This window comes from Manis pentadactyla, chromosome 11 (genome assembly GCF_030020395.1).
Source record: "Manis pentadactyla isolate mManPen7 chromosome 11, mManPen7.hap1, whole genome shotgun sequence".
NCBI classification, from domain to species: domain Eukaryota; kingdom Metazoa; phylum Chordata; class Mammalia; order Pholidota; family Manidae; genus Manis; species Manis pentadactyla.
In genome coordinates, this window is record NC_080029.1 from 75301214 (window position 1) to 75323081 (window position 21868).

The 21868-nt window shown below is 54.4% G+C and overlaps 2 protein-coding genes across 10 annotated transcripts in view; one reads left to right on the top strand and one right to left on the bottom strand.

Annotated features, from left to right (window-relative positions):
* Positions 1–562: 562 nt before the first annotated feature.
* The window catches only part of NGDN (neuroguidin), a 60737-nt gene continuing 39431 nt past the window's right edge, over positions 563–21868 (bottom strand). For 5 of the 9 annotated variants that reach the window (XM_057488575.1, XM_036884628.2, XM_036884629.2 and 2 more), the window contains 4 exons: positions 6141–6195; positions 5052–5183; positions 2904–2977; positions 563–701 (listed from right to left, as the gene is read on the bottom strand). In XM_057488575.1, the coding sequence (XP_057344558.1) occupies positions 6142–6195 (54 nt within the window). In that variant the 3' untranslated portion in view covers positions 563–701; positions 2904–2977; positions 5052–5183; position 6141. Of the gene's footprint in view, positions 702–2903; positions 2978–5046; positions 5184–6140; positions 6196–8302; positions 8415–11247; positions 11386–21868 lie in introns of those variants that run through there. The other 4 variants (XM_057488572.1, XM_036884630.2, XM_057488571.1 and 1 more) reach the window with 4 other exon arrangements.
* On the top strand, positions 7547–20742 carry ZFHX2 (zinc finger homeobox 2). Its single transcript, XM_057488579.1, is given in 9 exon segments — positions 7547–9865; positions 10061–10578; positions 11148–11388; positions 12623–12682; positions 13103–13161; positions 14752–14952; positions 15390–15516; positions 15687–19134; positions 19335–20742. Coding segments are annotated over 9 exon segments (7674 nt in total). The 5' UTR covers positions 7547–7821; the 3' UTR covers positions 20311–20742.

Below are 21868 nucleotides of genomic sequence, written 5' to 3' on the forward strand. Positions count from 1 at the left end.
GGAGGCGCAGAAGGGGAAGGGACGAGGAGAGGGGCGCGGAAAGACGGAAGGAGAAAGAACAATGGGGCCCACGAGGAGCAGAAGACCGGGAGGGACAAGGAGAGGTGGACCTGGGAAAGAGCGAGCCGGAGGGAGAGAACGTGGCCGGGCAGCGAGGGCTGCAGCTGGCGGGGCGGTAGGCGGGGCCTCATCTCCATCTCTAATGGCTGTGAAATGAGGTTAGCCCCATTAGAGGCGGCGCGAGTGTAACGGGATCGCACTCATTAGGGCTGAGCCATCCCAATAATTACCACCACCCGAAACACGCCCCCGCCAGCCGGGCCACCGCGCACAAACAGGCACGCGGCCGCACACCCGACACCCCGCCGCTGAACGGGAAGCCAAGGCCCACAGCGGGGGGCCTCGGCGGAGCCCCAGCACCCACAGCCAGCCAGAGGCCTGAGGGCCAGCCAGCACCGTCACTAACCTGAAGAGGTGCTGGGACAGGGCCACACAGCCACTCACACAACAAAAAGCAGTAAACACACCTACACCCCAACTCAGGAAATACGGCACGTGGGTGAATAATTATCTTTTCCATTTATTGATCACATTCAAAGTACAAGTCTCAATAATGATCGTTTCGATACAACTCTGTGAGGAACTCTTTCTCATTTCATATGAAGAAATAGGGTTTCAGCAAAACACCCCAGGTCATTTACCTAAGGAATGGAACTAGAATTAATCCAGGCCTGACCCTAAAGGTTGTGTTTTTTTTTAAATACCATACTGCTTGTCTGATGAAGCTTATCTGCTATTATGGTTATAAATATATAGACTTTGAACTTTAAGAGACATTATCACGAATGAGTACACATATAAGCAAATAACCTTTGATACTGATCTCCACCCATCTCCCAAAGGTGCACACAAAAAGAATGGCCAGGGCCCCTACCTAGACAGCAGTGTGCATAGTGCCCCCTGGAGTTGCACAAAACAGTGGTCCTGGGCCATCTTTTACTAAGAAACTAACCGGAGATGGCCATCAAACATGACACCTTCAAGCTCAGAGGAGTATGACATATGCTCAAGGCGACACACTTAAGGGCAGTACACACTCAAAGATCTCACTCAAAATGCATGCCAGCCAGACTCCAGTCAGAAGCTTATAAATTAAGCCAAGATCAGAGTGCTGGGATCAGGCTACCTGAGTCCATTCTTGACTCTACTTCTTTCCAAGTGTGAGACCTTTAAAATTACTTTACCCATCTAAGCCTGTTTCCACATTTGTAAAATGGGAATGAATAGCTGTATCTTCATGAGACTGTAATGGAGGATTAGGTCATGTGATGTTTGCAAAGGGCTCAGCTCAGTGGCTGGCACGTGGTAAACATTTGAAGATATTATTATTAGTTGTTTTTTTATTGTAATAGTATTTAAATAGAGTCATTACCATCAGAAGGGTTCATGTAGAATTAAAGAACCAGAAGGATCTATTCATATATGCACTTACAATGCTAACCTTCCAAATAATTCTAGAAGAATTGCATGTAATCCCTTTGATGCTACAGGGGTCCCCCTGCCAGAATCTGACAGGATCCTGAATCTGAATTCAAGGGCACAACTCCCTGTCCCTCAACTCCTGAGTGCTCCTATAGAGGGGTTCAGAGCTGGCTTTGTGTGGTTGTCTAAGCCCCAGTCTCTCGGTGTACCAACAAGATCACACAGCTCTCCAATACTGTCCTAACACTTGTGGCATCATCAAAGGAGATGCATGGGCAAGAGGCTCCATTCTTCTCAGAACACCCACTCTCCAGTGGCACACCTCAACAGGGCCGTGCAAATGTGGAGGCACCTCCCACTGGCTGGTTGTGGCTTCAGTCCACCCACAGCTTCCCGTCTTACCCTTGTCTACTCCTTACCCACCCCGTATTCTTCCTCAGCCTCTCCTTTCTCCTCACACTTCACACAGTTCTCTCCTGCCCACCTTAAACATCATGCAAGGTGGGAGATGAGGCCTCCTGGCTCCATCCCTCTCATCCACCTGCCCAATCTGATGCCAAAGCTGGGAGGCCTCAGTGGAGTAAGATTTACATGCAAAGATGGAGATTCAGCTTCCCACCTGCTTCCCTGTCTCTCTCTCTCCACCCCTTCCTTCCTCCTCTGCCTTGCTCTCTCTTTACCCTCTGTGACACTCCTGTTCCTACCTGTCTATCTCACGCCCTGCCATTCTTATTTTCTCTCTTCTGGACAATACTGATCTTGCACAAAGTAAGTACTCCCTAAATATTTGGGGCAGGGGTGGGGTAGGAAGGAGAGGTCTAGGAGAAATAGGTAGAATTAAAATGGAGGAACGAAAGTACCCTTTTTGTTTGTTTTCTTTTTAAATATAGAAGGTAAGACTTAGAACCAGAGAAACTGATAGTTTTGAATGCAGGGAGAGGCCATATAGTTTGATCCAGGTATTAGCTGCTTCTGCACCCAGCTGAGTATGATCCTGGGCAAAGCTTCCGGTCTCTGCTCTGGGATAATGGGGGCATCTCTAGGCCCAGCAATCAAGAGAACCAAATGAGAAAGGAATTCTGCTGCTGGGCAGACTAGATTTAAATCCTGCCCTTATTATTGTTAGTTGTTTTTTTTTATTGTAATAGTATTTAATCTGCCCTCAGTTGAAAAACGCAGAGGTTAGCGTATGAGTGGCGGTGAAGAAGGGGAAGCGGCAGGAAAGTTGTCAGCCCACCTGCAAACACCTTGCTCCTTCAGTGGGAGGAGACAGTCAAGAGAGAAGGAAAGGATTTAATCTGGTTCATGCCTAGGGTCTGCACTTCTCACATTTCCTAGTTCAGTCTTGACAACATCCGAGTAAGGAAGGTATTATTCCTATTTGCTCAGATACGGAAACTGAGACTCAATAAGTAACTTACCAAAGTTGCACAGCTAGCGAGTGGGGAATTGGCCTGGGTCTGTATGAATCCAAAAGCCCATCATCTTTTCCTGCCTTAAAAAATAAAGTTCATCTAGTTAGTTTATTTGTTCTTCATACCAAACAACCCCCTTTACACAGGGCATACACACTAGATCTTTTCTGTTTCTCTTCCCCTCCCTCCCTCCAAGGCTGCCTCCTTTTGAAAGCAACAGGTTGAGACAAAAAGGGGGAAAAGGCCCGCCTTGTCAGTGTGGAAGAGAGCAGTGCTAGAGGCAAGAATTTCAGGGGAAAGAGAAAAGAAAAGGTCCTAAAAATTGACTCCGTAAGGGAAGAAGGGTAGACGTAACAAAGGGAAAAGGGAAAGGGAAAAATGTTTGGAAGGCTCTGATGTGGAAATCATCACATGCAAATTTTAGGCAGACATGTCAATGCCTTCTGGCAGGTTTTGCTAGGAAAGTGTTTGCCCCCGTCAGTGGGTTTGGAAAGAAGCCAGTCCATGCCCCCCGCCCCGGCCGCACCCCCATCTCCATCCAGGCTTCTCTTCAGGGATGTTCCCTTTGTAACCAGGAGGGAGCAGCCGTATTTCTCTTCCTCTCCTGTTGGGCCGAGGTCGGAGCGTCCCAGCCCAAGGGGAATTCTGGTCTTCCTGAGCTCCAGAGAGTGTGCCTGGCCCACCCACCTGAGCCCATGCCCTGGCTTCTCCTCAGTGAGGGGCAGATTCTCTTTCCACGGGCCTCATTTCTTTGGCCCTTCGTTCATTAGCAGCTGCCCATTTGGCTCCTGTAATTCTCTGGTTCTCAGGTCTCCCTGCATCCTCCCTGTCTTGCCTGATCTCAGAGCCTGCCTTTTCAACTTTCCATTACTTCACAGCCAAGCCTTTCTATCCGATCCACTACGTTTGGGTTTTCTGGGTCCTACTGTCTGTCTGGGATCCTCCTGGCTCCCTGGCTGCTTTCTCTTTTAAGTAATTGTGTATCTGCCCTTGACCAGGGAATGCCTACGTACAAATTCTTGCCCAGACATTTCCAGGTGCCTTTTTGCCCTGCTCCAGTGTTAGAATATCTGCAGATCAGTGATTGTTTTTGTGGGGCAACAACTCCCCAGCTGAGCTGGAACATTTCCACTCTCCCCTTTCATCCTGAGGAATAACAAGGTCTGGAAAGAGGAAGAGGGCAATACCAAAAAAACCGCTCTCCTAGTTCTCATAGCTTTCACTCCATCTTCCCTTCTCCTCTCTCCCGCTGTGAGGCTGAGAAGCATTAGGGAAGGAGGCAGAATGAAGGGACAGCGAGAGAGACTGAGGGCCATTTTGGAGCAGGAAGATTCATCTCAGGGGAGGTCTCCACTCTCCCCAGGCTCCAGGCCTGCCTCCTCCCATCCCCCTCGGTGGCAGCAGCCTTGTAATTTAAAGCTCTCTCTGTCGCCTCTAATGTGATCCTCTCATTTTATTGACTCTCTCTGCCGTCTGTGGCGCCCCTTCACATCAATCTCTGCTCTAATCACACTGCCACCACTAACTGCTGTCTCCCCAAACCCCTCTCCTCATGGGCTCCCAGCCCTGCCTCTACCCCAGACTGTACCCCCCCACCTCCACCCCATCCACCCTCTTCCTCCTGCCTTCCAGAGGCCAGAATGTCTGGGCCTCTGGAGGGGTCCCCTTCTTCCTTTCCCATATCTAAAATGTGTCCCAGGGGAGAGGAGATGCTCTTAAGGAAAGCTGGGGTCTTCTGGAGGAATAGCAGTGGTCTGGGAGAGAACATGACTCTTGGCCAGCGGGTGGTAGGTGGGAGTGACTTTAGGCCTGTCACCTGGTTCTGTATCATCTCCACAAACAGATGAAAACTAGGTTCAAGGCAGGAAGGGCAGAGAAGGGACACAGGAGACTAAGAAAGGGAAGGAAGAAAAGATTGAGGAGGAGGAAAATGGAAGGGGGGTAGTGAAAAATAATTGCTGCAGTTAGAGGTTTATAATAAATAGTGGATGATGGGAGAGGCATGGAGGAGAAAGAGGAGGGGGAGTCGCTGGTGGGGGTGGGGGGTGCACTGAGGCAGAGATCAATTTGCAATGGAAATTCTTTCCTTAAGGGGAGGAGCGGGAGGTGGGGAGGTGGGGAAGAGATTTGCAATTTAAGCAGTTGCCGACCTACCCTTGGCAATCCGGGTCTCACCCACAAGCTAAGATGCTTTGGTTTCTAGGTGGGACTCTGCTGTGCCTTTTTCCAATCCTGGGAAGAAGAAGCTGAGAAGAGAGCATCTGAGGCTTTGGTCTTCCTAGTCCTCTGAAATTTGATCTAGAGTTGTGAGTTAGGAGTCAGGGAGAAAGAGCTGATCATTGTAATGTAGGCAGGGTGGGCCAGCCAGGGAGAGGGCACCCACCTCCTGCAGCCCTTAGCATCAGGGTCCAGGAAAAGCCCCTCTTGCCGCACCTCAGTTCTTCCCACCAGGTAGAGCAGTAAAAGAGTGGTGGACTCCCACTGTGGGGGTGACAGTGCAATGTCAGACCCTCACAAACCAGCACACTTAACGCCCTCATCCCTTCCTGCACCGGGATTCTGTAGGAGGAATGCCTTTCTTCCACAACTTCAAGGGATTCTCTGCTCTCTGGTGACCCTGGATAACTCCACTCCATCTAATTCCTTTACTTTCCTTTTGGTTCTGCAACCACCCTCCCATCCCCTCCACCCCTAGCCCAGGTGCCGATTTGCATTTTCATTAGCATGCCAGTCTTTCCCCAGGCAGAGCTCCTTAAAGGCTCTGACTGCATGCCTGGCTAGCCCCCCAGGAGGAGGAGCAAGGTGGGAATGGGGGTCTACAGGTTAGATGGGGACAGACCAGAGCACACTACAAATCCAGAATCTGAAAGTGACAATTAGAGCTGACCCAGAAGGAGAGGCCACACCCCTTCCCCTGAAGCACTCTGCCTTAGTTTAGGCGTTAAAGGTTAATCAGTCTTTAGAGATCTGCTGATACTAAGAACTGGAGAGGATAATCTTGGGAGAAGTATGGGATGGTGAGGTGTGGGGAATTGGTGGTTTTGATGGGGGGGAAATCAAGAAAACTTGGGAGCAGCATGGGAGGCTTAGTGCTTCTAGTCAGCTGGAAGGAGCCTAGGAATCCTGATTTCTAGACATCTGGAGCCTTACATTGCCTGTACTGTTTCAGGGACAGTCTCGCTGGATGGAGGAGCCCAGGCCACAGTTTGGGGTACAGCTCTGTGCCTTCAGGAGTTTCATCACCTTAGAGCTGTGTGACAATCAGCAGCTTACTCAAACTGTTTCTTGGCTGTCTCATCTGTAAAATAAGGTTGTTGTGAGATTAAATGAAATAATTGATTAAGGCATTTAGCACAGTACCAGGACCATGGTATATGTACCTAAAAACTATGAGTAATATTGTTACTGTTACTTATTATTATTATTTTTATCTCTTTGGGGAGGAGGCAGCTAATCACATACAAGTGGTTGTCTTTCAACTGACCAGGGAAGTTCCCACCTATTACACATGCTGTGACCAGAGACTGACTGTGTTTGACATCTGAGAGCACATGTGCCTGCAGGCCAGTGGAAATTCACTACAGCCTCTCTGGCAAGAGGCCCTTGACTTAGGGATATTACCTCTCTTCAGGGTGTGGAAAATCTGAGGTGTTTCCCAGAATCCAATCATTCAGTGGACATGTACTGACTATATATATGTACAGCAGGCATCTCTCTCAGCACTAATGACAAGAGCAATAAATAAAGCAGACAGAGCTCCTGCTCTCATAGAGCTTTCCTTCTAGAAGGGAGAGATAAGAAAACCAGGAAATAGCAGGTAGTGATAAATCTCTGAAGAAAGTAACTTCCCCAGGGCTATGCTACCTTCTGTAGAGAGGAAAGGGAAGGCCTTTTGAGGAGGTGGTATTTAAGCAGAGACCTGCTATTGAAGCAGGTGACAAGGAGCCACCACTCGAAGGTCTTGGGGAACAGCATTCCATTCAAAGTAAGCAGCTTAGGCAAGGATGAACTTGGTGTGTTTGAGGAACAGAAAGGAGGCCAGTGGGCTGGAGCTAGCCAGCCAGGTGGAGTGGACAGAAAGTATTAAGATACATCAGAGGTAGTCAGGTATCAGACCAGATAGTTCCTTCTGTAGGTCAGAGAGAATTTGGATTTTATTTACAGTGCAGTGAGAAAACATTGATAGCTTCTAAGCAGAATATAGTATGATTTACATTTTAAAAGGTGATTCTTTATGAAATTTGCTTTAAAACAATACAGGAGAAGGGGAAGTGAGTGAGGATACAGAGGAAACAAGATGGCTGTGGGTTGGCACCTGCTGAAGTCAGGTGATAAATGCAAAGGGGTTCCTTATAGTACTTGCTCTACGTTTATGGATGTCTGGCATTTTTCATAATTGAGAGTTAAATGAAAGCTCATTCTTGCTGCTGGGTAGAAGGAGACTGGATGGTAAGGCCAGTAGTGGAAACAGGCCAATGTGGACTCCATTGCATTAGTCCAGGAAAGAGAGAAGGGCTTGGGTATGATGGTGCTGGTGGACATGAAGATAAATGGAGGGAGTGACACATGTTTGAGAGGTTGCTGTTGAATTGCAAGAGGAAACTTGTCGGTCTTTAGCCTAAACAACTGGATTAATGTGGTACCAATTTCTGAGTAGGAAAGATGGGGAGAACAACAGGGAGAAATAAAGATTTTTGATTTGGGACACGTTAAGTCTGAAGTCTGTTAGACACTAAATGAAGCTTCCAGTTGGCAACTGGGTTCCTTGGTCTGGTGCTCAGGGAAGAGGGGCCAGAGTATCTGAAGAGTCACCTGCCCAGTTGTGTGTCTCCTCTGCCACCTCACAGCACTGCCCTCTTTGTGCTTCCCCCACAGGGTCCTAGCTGTTACACTGAAATGAACCCCCAGCACGCCTCCATCTGCCATGGCCACCCTTAACGCATCCTTTACCACTGGCACCACTCCATCCCCTGGACACGATGCCCCATCCCTGCCTCCGGACATTTCCTCCCCCAGCACCCCCTCTGATTCTGTCACCAAAGATCCCCCTGCTGCCCCCTCCAACTCTGACAGCATGAGGCCCTCGGAGCCAGGGGGACAGCCCCTGGAGTCAGGCTGTGGCCTTGTCCCACCAAAGGAGATTGGGGAGCCCCGGGAAGAGCCTGGCTGTGGTGGCTTCCCACCAAAGGACCTGGGGGTGGGAGAAGACAAGGAGCAGGAGGAGGAAGGAGGGCTCCCTCCTGTGGACCTACGTAACCACTTACTCTTCACAGCTGGTGGTGAGGCCTGCCTAGTGGCCAAGCTGTCCCTGCCAGGTGCCAGTGAACTCCTGTTACCAAAGGGCTTTTCCTGGGGTGAGGGGGGCATCAAGGAAGAGTCCAGCCTGTCCCTCCTTGCCCACTCACCCCCTGCACACCTCACTGTCCTTCATATCCAACATGGCTTTGACCCGATCCAAGGCTTTATCTCTTCTGACCAAATTCTGTCCCACGATACCTCAGTGCCATCTCCGGCCGCCTATGAGGGAAGGGATGGAGTCTTCTGGAGCTACCAGCTGGCTCCAAACCCCCCCGGAGATCCCAAAGACGGCCCCATGGGGAGCAGGGCGGGAGACCACAGGGCCCTCTTCTGGCTCTGCCTCCTGTGCCGCCTGGGTTTCAGCAGGCCCTGGGCCTTCATGGGCCACACACAGTCTCACGGGGTGAAGCTAACCCCTATCCAACACCAGGGCCTGCCAGGCAACCCAGCCGTGCTCCAGGAGGGGGACAAGGGCTGCGTGGCCCTCCTAAGCTTTCTGGAACCAAAATCACCTACTTGCTCCCCTTTGAAAATAGCCCTTGACAACAGCAGCACAGTGAACATGGAGGCGAATATAGACCAGGCTGAGGATGGCCCCCCTGAGGCAGAAGCCCAGGCCCCTGTCCTGTCCGCAGAAGATGTCATGGCCCTCAGCCCACCCTCCCCCTCCACAACCCTGGTCACCTGGGACTCCAGCCCAACCCAAGCCAAAGACTTGCCAATGGCAGCCGGCGAGGCAGGGCCAGATTGGTTCCATGAGAGGCAAGAAGAGGATGGAGGGCTCTGCCCCCGACTCAACCAAAGCTCATCCACCTCCAAGGATGGGGGCACTCTCCCTGCCCCAGTGGGCTCCCCTGAAGACCCCAGTGACACACCCCAGCCCTTCCGCCTGGCTGACGACTACACCCCAGCCCCTGCAGCCTTCCAGGGCCTTAGCCTGTCTAGCCACATGTCTCTGCTCCACTCGCGCAATTCCTGCAAAACACTCAAGTGTCCCAAATGCAACTGGCACTACAAGTACCAGCAGACCCTAGATGTACACATGCGGGAAAAGCACCCGGAGAGCAACAGTCACTGCAGCTACTGCAGCGCAGGGGGCGCCCACCCCCGCTTGGCCCGGGGAGAGAGCTACAACTGCGGCTACAAGCCCTACCGCTGTGACGTCTGCAACTACTCCACCACCACCAAGGGCAACCTTAGCATCCACATGCAATCCGACAAGCACCTGGCCAACTTGCAAGGCTTCCAGGCGGGGCCCGGGGGGCAGGGAAGTCCCCCGGAGGCCTCACTCCCACCCTCTTCAGGAGACAAGGAGCCCAAGACCAAATCATCCTGGCAGTGCAAGGTGTGCAGCTATGAGACCAACATCTCTCGAAACCTGCGCATCCATATGACCTCCGAGAAGCACATGCAGAATGTCCTCATGCTGCACCAGGGGCTGCCGCTGGGCCTGCCACCTGGGCTGGTGGGGCCAGGCCCCCCTTCCCAGACAGGAGCTGCCCCCACCACCCCCTCTGAGCTCTTCAAGTACTTTGGACCGCAGGCCCTAGGGCAGCCTCAGGCACCCTTGCCTGGCCCTGGGCTGAGGCCAGATAAGCCCCTGGAAGCTCAGCTGCTGCTCAATGGCTTTCACCACCTCGGAGCGTCTGCCCGCAAGTTCCCCACACCTGGTAAGCTCCCTGGGCTCTGCTCCTCTTCCCCAGGACCAAACTCAATTCCCTGCTGTCTCCTAAGGACCAGCCCCTAACTTAGGTAACCCCAGCTCCTGCAGCACTATCCCCATTTGCCCACTTCCCCACATTCCCAGAGCAAATCTGCCCGGCCCCATTCTCTCCTTGGGCCACTAATCCACCTTTGTTCCCCAGCCCCTGGCAGCCTCTCCCCGGATGCCCACCTGCCTCAAAGTCAGCTCCTGGGCTCCTTGTCTGACAGCCTGTCCACCTCACCACCCCCAGATGACAGCCCATCCCTGAAGGTGTTCCGCTGTCTGGTGTGCCAGGCCTTCGGCACAGACAGCCTGGAGCTGCTGCTCTACCACTGCAGTGTGGGCCGCAGCCTCCCAGAGGCCGAGTGGAAGGAGGTGGCTGGTGACACCCACCGCTGCAAGCTCTGCTGTTACGGCACCCAGCTCAAGGCCAACTTCCAGCTCCACCTCAAGACTGACAAACATGCTCAGAAGTACCAGCTAGCAGCCCACCTGAGGGAGGGGGGTGGGGCCATGGGCACCCCCTCCTCCGTGCCCCTGGGAGATGGGGCTCCTTATGGGTCTGTCCCTCCTCTGCACTTGCGCTGCAATATATGTGACTTTGAGTCCAACAGCAAGGAGAAGATGCAGCTACATGCCCGGGGTGCGGCCCATGAAGAAAATAGCCATATCTATAAGGTGAGAGCAGGCAGGAAGGGCCTGGGACTTGAAGAGCAGAACACAGAGACTTTGGGGAGGAAAGAGAAGGGGATGGATATGGAGTGAGGAGATGTAGAGTGGGAAAATGAGGGAAAAACCCAGGGGGGCACAGTTGGAGAAAAAGGCAAGTATCCCCCAGGGCAATAAACTATTTGGAGGCAGACGTAGAGAAAGAGACCAAAGGCTGGTGCATTCTCATGACATGGATCCAATACTTTATTCAGTGTTTCTGACGGTTGGGGCTGGAGGGTAAGGGATCCATGTCTGCTCAGTCATTCTTATCACCAGAAGTTCAAAAGGATGGAATCAGATTCCACTCACATTTTAGGAGGGAATCCAAGGACTGGTAAGAGGAAGAGAAGGAAGTTGGGGAGAAAAAGCAGTAATACTTAGGTGGCCATAGGCAGGGGAAAGGGGGTTCAAGTGGGTGAAAGGGACTGGTAGGATGGCATGCTGTTGGCCAGGCCCCCTTGGGGGAAGCAGAGGAGTCCCCTGATATCTGGAGGTGTCTATCCCTTCTGGGCCTGAACCTCTTTCCGTGCTTCCAGTTTCTGCTGGAGATGGAGGGGGCAGCGGCTGGGGCTGAGCTGGGGCTGTTCCGCTGCCTGCTGTGCACATGGGAGACGCCCTCGCGCCTGGCAGTGCTGCAGCACCTCCGTGCACCAGCGCACCGTGACGCCCAGGCCCAGCAGCGGCTGCAGCTGCTACAGAGTGGCCCTGCAGCTGAGGAAGGGCTCGCAGCTCTTCAGGGCATCCTGAGCTTCAGCCATGGGCAGCTCCGGACTCCTGGTGAGGAAGAGGGGACTGGAGAGGGGGCAGCGGGTGCAGGAGCTGGGGCCTGATGAGGTGGTTCAAGGAAGGAGAAACAGGAAACAGGTCTATAGGAAGTGGAATGGGGTGTGGAGGGGTGATAAAACCAGATTTCAGGAACAGTAGGGCTGCCAAATGGGGGCACAAGAGGCTGTTGGAGGGAGGTGACAGAGAAGGACAGGGACTTTGTGGGGGGAGAACAGAACAGGAAGAGAGAGGTGAGGAGGAATCACCCAGTGATTCTGAGTAGTAACCAGTGTCCTAGCAAAGCTGGGTGTGGTGGGTGGCAGGAGGTGGTCAGGGAGGAAAACAGCAAAGAATGGAATCTGCTTTGTGCTGGGGCCAGTACATGTCAGAATATGGGAGCTCTGGGTATGGCCTGAGGTCACCAGGGATGGGAAGCCCTTGACAAGCCTCATCCTGTCTCCTAGGAGGTCTTCAGTCCAAAGGCTGAGCTTAGGGTCCCTCTTAGGTAGCTGAGGTTGTACCAGCAGAGACCACAAACAGCCCACCAGGCACCATTGATCCAGAGGATGCAGAAGAGCCTGGAAGGGGCTTTCATGGGTGGGTATGGGTGTCCAGGATTTGTAGAAGCCAGTGGTGGGTGAGGGTAAGGGCAAAGGCAGCAGGAACCAGGGATAGGCTGCACTGACTGGTGCTAATTGAATTGCCAATATGCTGGCTGGAGTTAAGTGCCGGAGGGGCCCGGATCAATAGCTAATGATCCTGGCGCAGGGCTGAATGGAGTTAAGGAACTTTAACTTTAATTAGGCTGCCACTGAAAATAAATTCCTACGCCATCTGTCAATTCTTACTTGAGTGGTAATCTCCTCTCCCAGCTAGACCTGCTGCCTCCTGCTTACCACAGCTGCTTCAGTTCTACCCCCTTCCTTCCTTCTATAGTGCCCCTCCTACGTTTCTGGACTCCCTGCTTCCAGAAGCAGTTGACACAGGGAGCCGAATTCAGTCCTGTTTCTGTGGCCTCCTGCTGGACTTGTTTCCTCATCCTTACATGATGGTGGCTGGGCTCACAGAGATCTCTTAAGCCCTGCCAGTTCTAGCACTAATTTCTTCCCTCATCCTCTGAACTGTGTCTGCCTGTTGATTCACCCACTCATGTTCTCCTTCTGGCTACTTGTCCTGCTTCCTCTGCCCTATACCTTCCTTTCCTGATGCTTCACCCTTTTAAGCTGACTCTCCTTGTCCTACACAGGGAAGACTTCTGCCACCCCCTTACCTGAGAAAGATGCCCCAAACAAGATGGAACAACTGGGTGAGTCGCTTTTCTGGTCCATTTTCCCTCAGTGCCTTGCCGTCCCTGGCCCCTGGTTCTCATACATTTTGAGCAGCATGAGGGACCTTGAAGTAGTCCAGGTGCCCAGCCTCCTGTGCTTGGAGGAGCCAACCTGGCCAAAGGAAAGAGCTCAGCAGAGGGAAGAGAGGAGGAGCCCTGGAAGGAGAGCGCTTGCCCGACCTTTAGGGTCAAACCTGGTGGTCAGCACCATAACCCGGGCTCAGCCCCGCAGAGATGAGCCTGCCTGTGCTGAAGCAGCCTTGTGCTCCCTTTCCCCAGAGCCCACCAACCTCCCCCGGAAGCCCTCTGCTACAGATCAGGTCATCCTAAGAGCTGGGGTCTGGAAAGGAAGAGGGAGGGCTGTCAGCGTCTCTTAATCTCCTCTCCTTTCATCTTCAGCTTCTGAAGAGGCGGAGAACAAGACTGACCTTGCTGGAGATAGTGCTAACCAGACCACGGTCAGAACTGGGGTAACTGGGAAGAGCTCAGGGTGGGAGGCCTAGTTTTACTGAGATCTGCCTATATTTGAAGGCCTACAATTCTAATTAGTAGAGCTTTAAGACAGATTGCAGACTAAAGGTAGACCCAGTTTGGCCATGCTCAAGACTTACTTCACTCAGAATACATTAAGAAATTCCATCTAGGTCTAGTTACCATGTCAGCACCATGCAGGGAGCACAGCTAGCCCTGAGGAGTGGAGCACAGAGAGGAGAAGAGGTGACAGGAATTTGACAGAAACTGTATTGAAGATAAGAAATGTTGGAGGTAGGTGGGGGGAGGAGGGGAAGAAATAGAGTGAAGAAATGAAAAGAGAAAGGCAAAAACAAAACACTGCTGCCAGCACTTTTACTCATTAGGAGACAAGACAACTAGCCGTGGACGTCCACTCCTACAGAAAGCTCGCAGTCTGGCCCTGAGGGTTCAGGCAACCCACCCAGGCAGCAGACCCTGCCAATCTCCGTCTCTAGGACTTGAGCCTCTGCCTGACCGCAGCAAGTCCCAGGGCAGTTTAGTTCTGGGGTCTGGGTGTTTATTCAGAGGGGATTCCCACCACTTGGTCTTGGCGTGACACCTGTGCCTCGCAGTTCTCCAAGCTGGACTGCAATACGTAATGCTGAGTTATTGCCAACTGCCGTCGCTAAGGCTCTGTTTAGCTCCACTTTTTCCTAATCCTATTTCCTCCTACAGACCTGTGACCAATGTCTGCTTTTAGGGCTAGTTGCTTTAAGACGAGCATCTGGACACCCTTCCTTTATGGCCATCCCTTCCCTGGCCCCCCGGGGGAGGAGAGGAAACGGGCCAGGGAGACAAGAAATGCAGGCGGGAAGTCAGGCAGTCAGGTGACTGAGGAAACTGAGTGGCCTCCTGAGGCCCCGCCCCAGACCCCTGGCCCTGCCCCTCGGGAGGTGCAGGCGCGAATGCGCCCGCAAAAACCGGCCAGAATTCTCCTGGACCACTGGGGGAGCTGTGGCACTTGTTTACATTAAGAAGGAAAGAAAAAAAAAGGAAGGAAAACAAAGTGGGAGCTGCTGAGCCTCTGAGGGAGAATGAGCCGCCTTCTGAGCAGACAGGTAGGGAGGGCTCTTCTTCAGAAGACACCTAGTTCAAGGACCCCAGAGAGGCACAGTGTGGGCAGGATCCAGAAAGGGCCAGAGGGCAGGGGAGCCATTTCAAGGGAGAAGGCAGGGTGGGGGTGGATAAGAAAACTTAAGTCCGAGGGAGGTAGGCAAATAAAAGGCCACACTTCCGTGGGAGAACTGAGTATGACAGCAGAGACAGGGACAGACAGACCAAGGAAAGACAGAGGCCAAGATGGCAGGAGAGGGCCAAAGAAGTCAGGCAAGGTGGTCTAGCCTAGGCCTTTGTCCCATGGAAGGGAAATGAGGGAGGAGCCAGGTTTCAGGACTCCCACTGGGTCTGTGATATCTTCCCATGCCGCTCTTAAATCAGGAGTGGGAGGTTGGCCTGTGTCCATAATCCCAAAGGGCTGAGCAACGGGGGGATCCTGCTCTTCTCTGACGCCTCCTCCACCACCCATGTGCCCCCAGGCGTTCTGCTGTCCCTACTGCAGCTTCCTGAGCCCAGAGTCTGACCAGGTGAAGGCTCATGCACTCTCCCAACATGCACTGCAGCCTAAGTACAGGTGCCCGCTGTGCCAGGAGCAGCTGATGGGTCGGCCCGCCCTGCAGTTCCACCTTAGCCACCTTCACAACGTGGTGCCTGAGTGTGTTGAGAAGCTGCTGCTTGTGGTGAGTACAGGCTGGACAAGGACCTGTTCCAGAGGCCCATCGGGGGCAGGTAGGAGGCAGGAAGAAGCAGGCCTGTGTGTTGGCGGGAGGGTACCGGTGAAAGAAGCAGCATCTCACAGATTGGGAGGTGGATTTTTGAGTTAGAGGAAACCTCATTGCTGAGGCTTACCTAGATGCCTCCTACTCACCAGTGAGGAAGCTCAGCATTTCTTTCACTTCACTTCCATTAGGTCCTGAGAACTGTTCACAGCAGACATAGGATGCTGGATGGAAAAGGTGGCAGCCCAGGCCCTCTTCTTGTGGGAAAAGCAGAAGATAGGTGGGAGGTTTGACCAGAGAGAAGGCTTGGGCATGGGCTGGGCACAGGCACAGGGGCAGAGCAGGGGGTCAGGAGTAGTGGGGGGCGGTAGCAGTCACTGAGAGTTCTTCTGTTACAGGCCACGACTGTGGAGATGACCTTTACGACCAAGGTGCTGCCAGGGCCTACTCTAAGCCCTCTGGGAAATGACCCAGATCCCCCTGTTCCTGGGCCAGAGCCTGTGCCCAGTACAGACCAGACAGTAGGTAAGAAAAGGGATGGCAAGCTTTCCAGTGTGGCAGGAAGGGGACCTGGCTCCACAGATCAAGAGTGTCTGAAGATAACTGAGGCAATGGTCAGTTGCCCTAGATACTGAGTGGATGGGGTTTGGCTTAGACAAACTTCCCTTCTCATTGCCACCTTCTCTCTCCCCTAGAAGGCCCTCACCTGACCCCGGAAACCAGTCCTGATCCTCTTCCTGAGCCTCCCACACCCTCAGCTGAGGCCCCTGACAAGCCCATGGGAAGCCCTGACCAGCCCCCTTCTCCAGTCCCTCAGCTTGATGCACCAGCTGAAGAAATGGCTCCTCCTCCCACCATGGCTGAGGAGGAAGAGGGGATGGTTGGGGAGCCCCACCCTGCAGAGCCAGCTCCACCTGACTCTCGCCACCCTCTGACCTATCGGAAGACCACTAACTTTGCCCTGGACAAGTTTCTTGACCCTGCACGGCCCTATAAGTGCACTGTGTGCAAGGAGTCCTTCACGCAGAAGAATATCCTCTTGGTCCATTATAACTCTGTCTCCCACCTGCACAAGATGAAGAAGGCTGCCATTGACCCCTCTGGCCCTACCAGAGGAGAAGCTGGTGCCTCACCTACCACTGCTGCGGCCACCGACAAGCCCTTTAAATGCACAGTCTGCCGAGTCTCCTACAACCAGAGCTCCACCCTGGAGATTCACATGCGCTCAGTTCTGCACCAGACTCGCTCTCGAGGGGCCAAGACTGACGCCAAGGCTGAGGGGCCAGAGCGTGGCCAAGAAGAGCCCAAGGAAGGGGAGGCTGAGGGGGAGGTGGGCGCTGAGAAGAAGGGCCCTGACTCCAGTGGCTTCATATCTGGCTTGCCTTTCCTGTCCCCTCCCCCACCTCCCCTGGACCTGCACGGGTTCCCAGCCCCCCTCTTTACCCCACCGGTCCTGCCCCCCTTCCCTCTGGTGCCCGAATCACTGCTTAAGCTCCAGCAGCAACAGCTGCTCCTGCCCTTCTACCTCCATGACTTCAAGGTGGGGCCCAAGCTGGCTCTGGCTGGGCCTGCACCCCTCTTGTCCTTGCCAACTGCCACCCCTCCTCCCCCACCCCCACAGGCTGAGCTTTCTGAGCCAGAGTGGGAGCGACCCCCCATGGCTGAAGAGGGGAATGAGGTAGGGCCCATCTCACCCCTACACCCAATGCCCAATGAAGCAGCCCGCACTGCAGCCAAAGCCCTTCTTGAAAACTTCGGCTTTGAGCTGGTGATCCAGTATAATGAAGGGAAGCAGGCTGGGCCCCCTCCCCCAGCCCCACCCCCACTGGAGGCCCTGGGGGGTGGGGACAAGCTGGCCTGTGGGGCCTGTGGTAAACTCTTCTCTAATATGCTTATCCTCAAGACACATGAGGAGCATGTCCACCGCCGCTTTCTGCCCTTTGAGGCCCTGAGCCGTTATGCTGCTCAGTTTCGAAAGAGCTATGATAGCCTCTATCCACCCCCTGCAGAGCCCCCCAAACCTCCTGATGGGTCTTTGGATTCACTTGCTCCCCAGCTGGGCCTTCCCTTCCTGGTCCCAGAGCCTGATGCAGGGGTGGTGCGTCCTGCTGAGGAGCGAAGCCGGGCGGGAGGACTCTGGCCCCCAGAGGAGGAAGAAATCTCCAAAGGAAATCTTCTCCCACTAGTGCCACCAGGCCGCCGGTTCTCCAGAACCAAGTTCACAGAGTTCCAGACCCAGGCCCTGCAGTCTTTCTTTGAGACCAGTGCCTACCCCAAGGATGGAGAGGTGGAGCGGCTCGCAAGTCTTCTGGGCCTGGCTAGCCGTGTAGTGGTAGTGTGGTTCCAGAATGCCCGCCAGAAAGCACGCAAAAATGCCATTGAGGCTGGGCCTGTGCCAACAGGTGTTGGGGGAGCCTCCAGCTGCAGGCGCTGCCATGCCACCTTCTCCTGTGTTTTTGAGTTGGTACGGCACCTCAAGAAATGCTATGACGACCATCCCCCTGAAGAAGAGGAGGAAGAAGCAGAGAGAGGGGAAGATGAAGAAGAGGTAGAGGAGGAAGATATAGAAGAGGAACCCCTAGCAGGGCCCGACGGCCCCTCCCTAGAACCTCCAGACAGGGAAGAGCCAAGCCAAGCAGAGGCAACAAAGCCAGGAGGCAAAGAGCCAGAAGGGAGGGCCATCCCTCCCTCACCTTCCCTAGTCCAAACCTGTGACCAGTGCACCATGTCTTTCCCCAGCCAGGACCTCCTGACCAGTCACCGCCGGCTACACTTCCTGACATCTGTGCAGCCCAGTGCTGCCCCCCACCTCCTGGATCTGCCTCTGCTGGTGTTTGGAGAGCGAAACCCCCTGGTGGCAGGCACACCACCAGTGCCAGGACCACCCCTTAAACGGAAACATGATGATGGCAGCCTGTCTCCCACAGGCAGTGAAGCAGGGGGTGGAGGGGAGGGCGAGCCCCCCAGGGACAAGCGCCTGCGAACCACCATCCTGCCAGAGCAGCTAGAGATCCTGTACCGTTGGTACATGCAGGACTCCAACCCAACGCGCAAGATGCTCGACTGCATCTCCGAGGAGGTGGGGCTCAAAAAGCGAGTGGTGCAGGTCTGGTTCCAGAATACCAGGGCCCGGGAGAGGAAAGGCCAGTTTCGAAGTACCCCCGGGGGGATGCCCAATCCAGCAGTCAAGCCCTCTGTCACACCTGCCTCTGCAGCCTTCCCCAAGTTCAACCTCTTGTTGAGCAAGGTAGATGAAAGGACTGGGAGGGAGGCCCCAAAGAGGGAGGCACCTGCTTTTCCCTATCCCCCAGTCACCCCTGCTGCCAGGCCCCTACCCTTCCTACCGCCTGGGAAGGAGGCCCCCATCCCAGTGCCAGAGCCACCTTTACCTCTCCCACCTCCCCTCCAACCCAGTGAGGATGAGGGCCCAGAGGAACTGACTAAAGCATCTCCAGAGATCGAGGCTTGCAGTCCATCTGCAGGGGATCTAAGTGATTCATCTGCTTCCAGTCTGGCCGAACCAGAGTCCCCTGGGGCTGCAGGGAACAGTGGGGGACCAGGAAGTGGGGCTGGGGTTCCAGATGGAATGGGGCAGCGGCGCTACAGGACCCAGATGAGCAGCCTACAGTTGAAGATCATGAAAGCCTGCTATGAAGCCTACCGCACCCCCACCATGCAGGAGTGTGAGGTGCTGGGGGAGGAGATTGGGTTGCCCAAGAGAGTCATCCAGGTCTGGTTCCAGAATGCTCGTGCCAAGGAAAAGAAGGCCAAACTGCAGGGGGCAGCTGCTGGTGGGGCAGGGGGCAGCAGTGAGGGCCCCTTGGGAGCCCAGCGCACCAACTGCCCCTACTGTGATGTCAAGTATGATTTCTATGTCTCCTGCCGAGGCCATCTCTTCTCCCGCCAGCACCTGGCCAAGCTGAAGGAGGCAGTCCGAGCCCAGCTGAAGAGTGAAAGCAAGTGCTACGACTCAGCCCCAGCACTGGAGACACCCCAGGCCCCCAAGGCCCCACCTGCTGCCACACCCGCCTCTCTGCCCCTCAGGGCTGCCCCAGCCCTGCCTCGCCTGGCCCCAGTTCTTTTGTCTGGCCCAGCTCTGGCCCAGCCTCCAGTGGGTGGCTTAGCTCCTTTCAATTCAGGTGAGTGAGAGTGGGGAGGAGCTGGACTTGAGAGAGCATCTCCCTCCAATGACGGGCCCTTCCCTTCCCATCTCCAGTCTCCTCCTGGTCTTCCTCTGTTGCCGGCTCTTGGGGGAGGGGAGGGAGGGAAGGGAGTAGGAGGCTGGGCTGTGGGAATGGGGGTGTGTGGCTGGGGGTCGGAGAGCAGGAAGGGTGCTGGCCAAGTGGCTGATCCTTCATCACTCCTCTCACCTCCCCAGGCCCCCTCGGCCTTGCCGCTCCGGTCCTGCCTACTACCACAGTGGTCCAGACTGCTGGCCCAGGCTGCCCCTTACCTCAGAGACCCAGGCCCGACCAACCCAACACCTCCACAGCTGCCACCACTGACCCTGCCCCGGGGCCACCTACTGAGCCCTCTGGGGACAAGGTCTCTGGTGAGCGAAAGCCAGTTACAGTCCCCACCAACTCCTCCACTGATGCCTTCAAGAACTTCAAAGCATTGAAGGCCACTGTCCCAGCCCTGTTGGGGGGCCAATTCCTGCCCTTCCCGTTGCCCCCTGCAGGGGGAACCACACCACCAGCTGTCTTTGGCCCCCAGTTACAGGGGGCCTACTTCCAACAGCTCTATGGCATGAAGAAGGGGCTATTTCCCATGAACCCTGTGATACCTCAGACCCTCATTGGACTGCTCCCCAGTGCCCTCCTCCAGCCCCCAGAGCCCACAGCCACGGCACCTCCAAAGCCTCCAGAACTGCCTGCTGCAGGGGATGGGGAGGCTGATGAGCTGCTGACAGGCAGCACTGGCATCTCTACCGTGGATGTGACCCACCGCTACCTGTGCCGCCAGTGCAAGACGGCATTTGATGGGGAGGCCCCAGCCACTGCTCACCAGAGGTCCTTCTGCTTCTTTGGGCGGGGCTCTGGGGGCTCCGCGCCCCCCCCACTGCGGGTGCCCATCTGCACTTACCACTGCCTGGCGTGTGAGGTGCTGCTAAGTGGGCATGAAGCCCTGGCCTCCCACCTGCGCTCCTCGGCCCACAGGCGCAAGGCGGCCCCACCCCCAGGGGGCCCACCTGTCACCATCACCAACGCCGCCACTGCTGCCTCAGCTGCTGTGGCTTTTGCCAAAGAGGAAGCAAGATTACCTCACACGGACTCCAACCCAAAAACTACTACTACCTCTACACTTCTAGCTTTATGAACAGATAAACCAAGATGGGAGGAGCGGGGAGGGCCTCAGGGCTCCCTCTCTTCCCCCAAGGGGTGTTTGATGGGAGCACAAGTCCCTCACCCCCACCCTTGGCTCTGCCCACCTCACAGGACTCTCAGTTCCTGCCCTCAGTGGGCTTCACACACCCCACTTCCAGCAGAGTCCTGCCTCCTCCCCTGCCCCAGACACAGACTGATCCTCCATGGCTCCTTGCCCCAGAATTTCAGGCACCATCCCTTCCTGCCACCCTGATGATTCATCACGTCCGCCCTGCCCACCATACACAAAATCTTCCTCATTCCATCTTCCTACACCTCTTCCCCACTGAATCCCCCGTCGCTGCAACTTTCATAAACACATGCAAGTACATGTTATCCCATGTTGTTCCACTGACTGAGAAAACACCAAAAAAAAGGAAGAAAAGGAAAACCCAAGACAAAGAAGGAGGCAGGAAAATTAACTCTGCCGCTCCCCTTCCTACCCCCTTCATCTGGAGCGCCATACTGCTCGCAGACTCTTCCTAAATACCCAGTTGGCTTCCGGGGCTGGAGTCTGGGATAGGCAGGGGGCCCACAAAACTCTAACCAAACTGGAGGATGGCAGGGGGAGGAGTGCTCCCAGCTCTTTCTCCCCACACCCCTGCCTCCTAACCCTCTCCTTGCCTGACAGAGGAGCCCCTGCGGCCTGGACTCTGGGGGAGCCGCCGCCAGGAACCCCTCTGCCAACCCCTACCCTGAACCCTGGGAACTGCAGTAACTTATTCTCAAAGGCTTTAAACACAGAGATCCTCTCAGCAGCCATGGGCCTGCCCCTTGTCCCAGCCCTGCCACGTGGGTGTCCAGCCTCCGGGACCAGCGCTGCCCAATGGCAAATCCAAAGTTCTTTTAAAAAAACTGAAACACATACACAACCAAAAAAAAAGAGCGAGAGCGAGAGAGAGAGAGAGTACATGTGCAAATGTGCACGGGAGAGAGATGGAGAGACCAGAGGAATGAACTAAAGAAAAGCATAAACTTGGAAAATACAAAAAAAAAAAAAAAAAACCCTGAACACTCTCCCATCAAACAAGTGTTTTTTTTCCTGTTTGTGTCACTCCCTTCCTGCACCCTCAACCCCCAATATTAAGGGTTTCTTTAAACCACTTGTCTTTGGAAGATGAGATGGCTTTCAGTCCTGGCATGGGTACTGTGATCCTAGAGACTGAAGCAGTGCCCCCTGGCACTGGCCGTGCCCAGCTTCAGAGGCAGGAGCTGGTAATGGGGAGAAGAGCCTGGAGACTGGGGGAGAGAAGCGTCCTTGCCCCTGAATTGAGTATTTATTGGGACAGGTAATCATCCCCTCATTTCCAGATGTGAGTTAGAGAAGTGAGTGTCACCAAAAGGTACTTGGGCCTTCCCAGGAGGAAGGGAGTGGATGGGGCAGTTTGGTTTCTGAATCCTGGGTCCACTTCCCTTTCCACACCGAACCACCCTTTCCTCTCATTTATTTCTTTCACAAATCCCTACTTCTATTTCCCTTCCTAGTAGCCCCTACACATTTCAGGCCACCT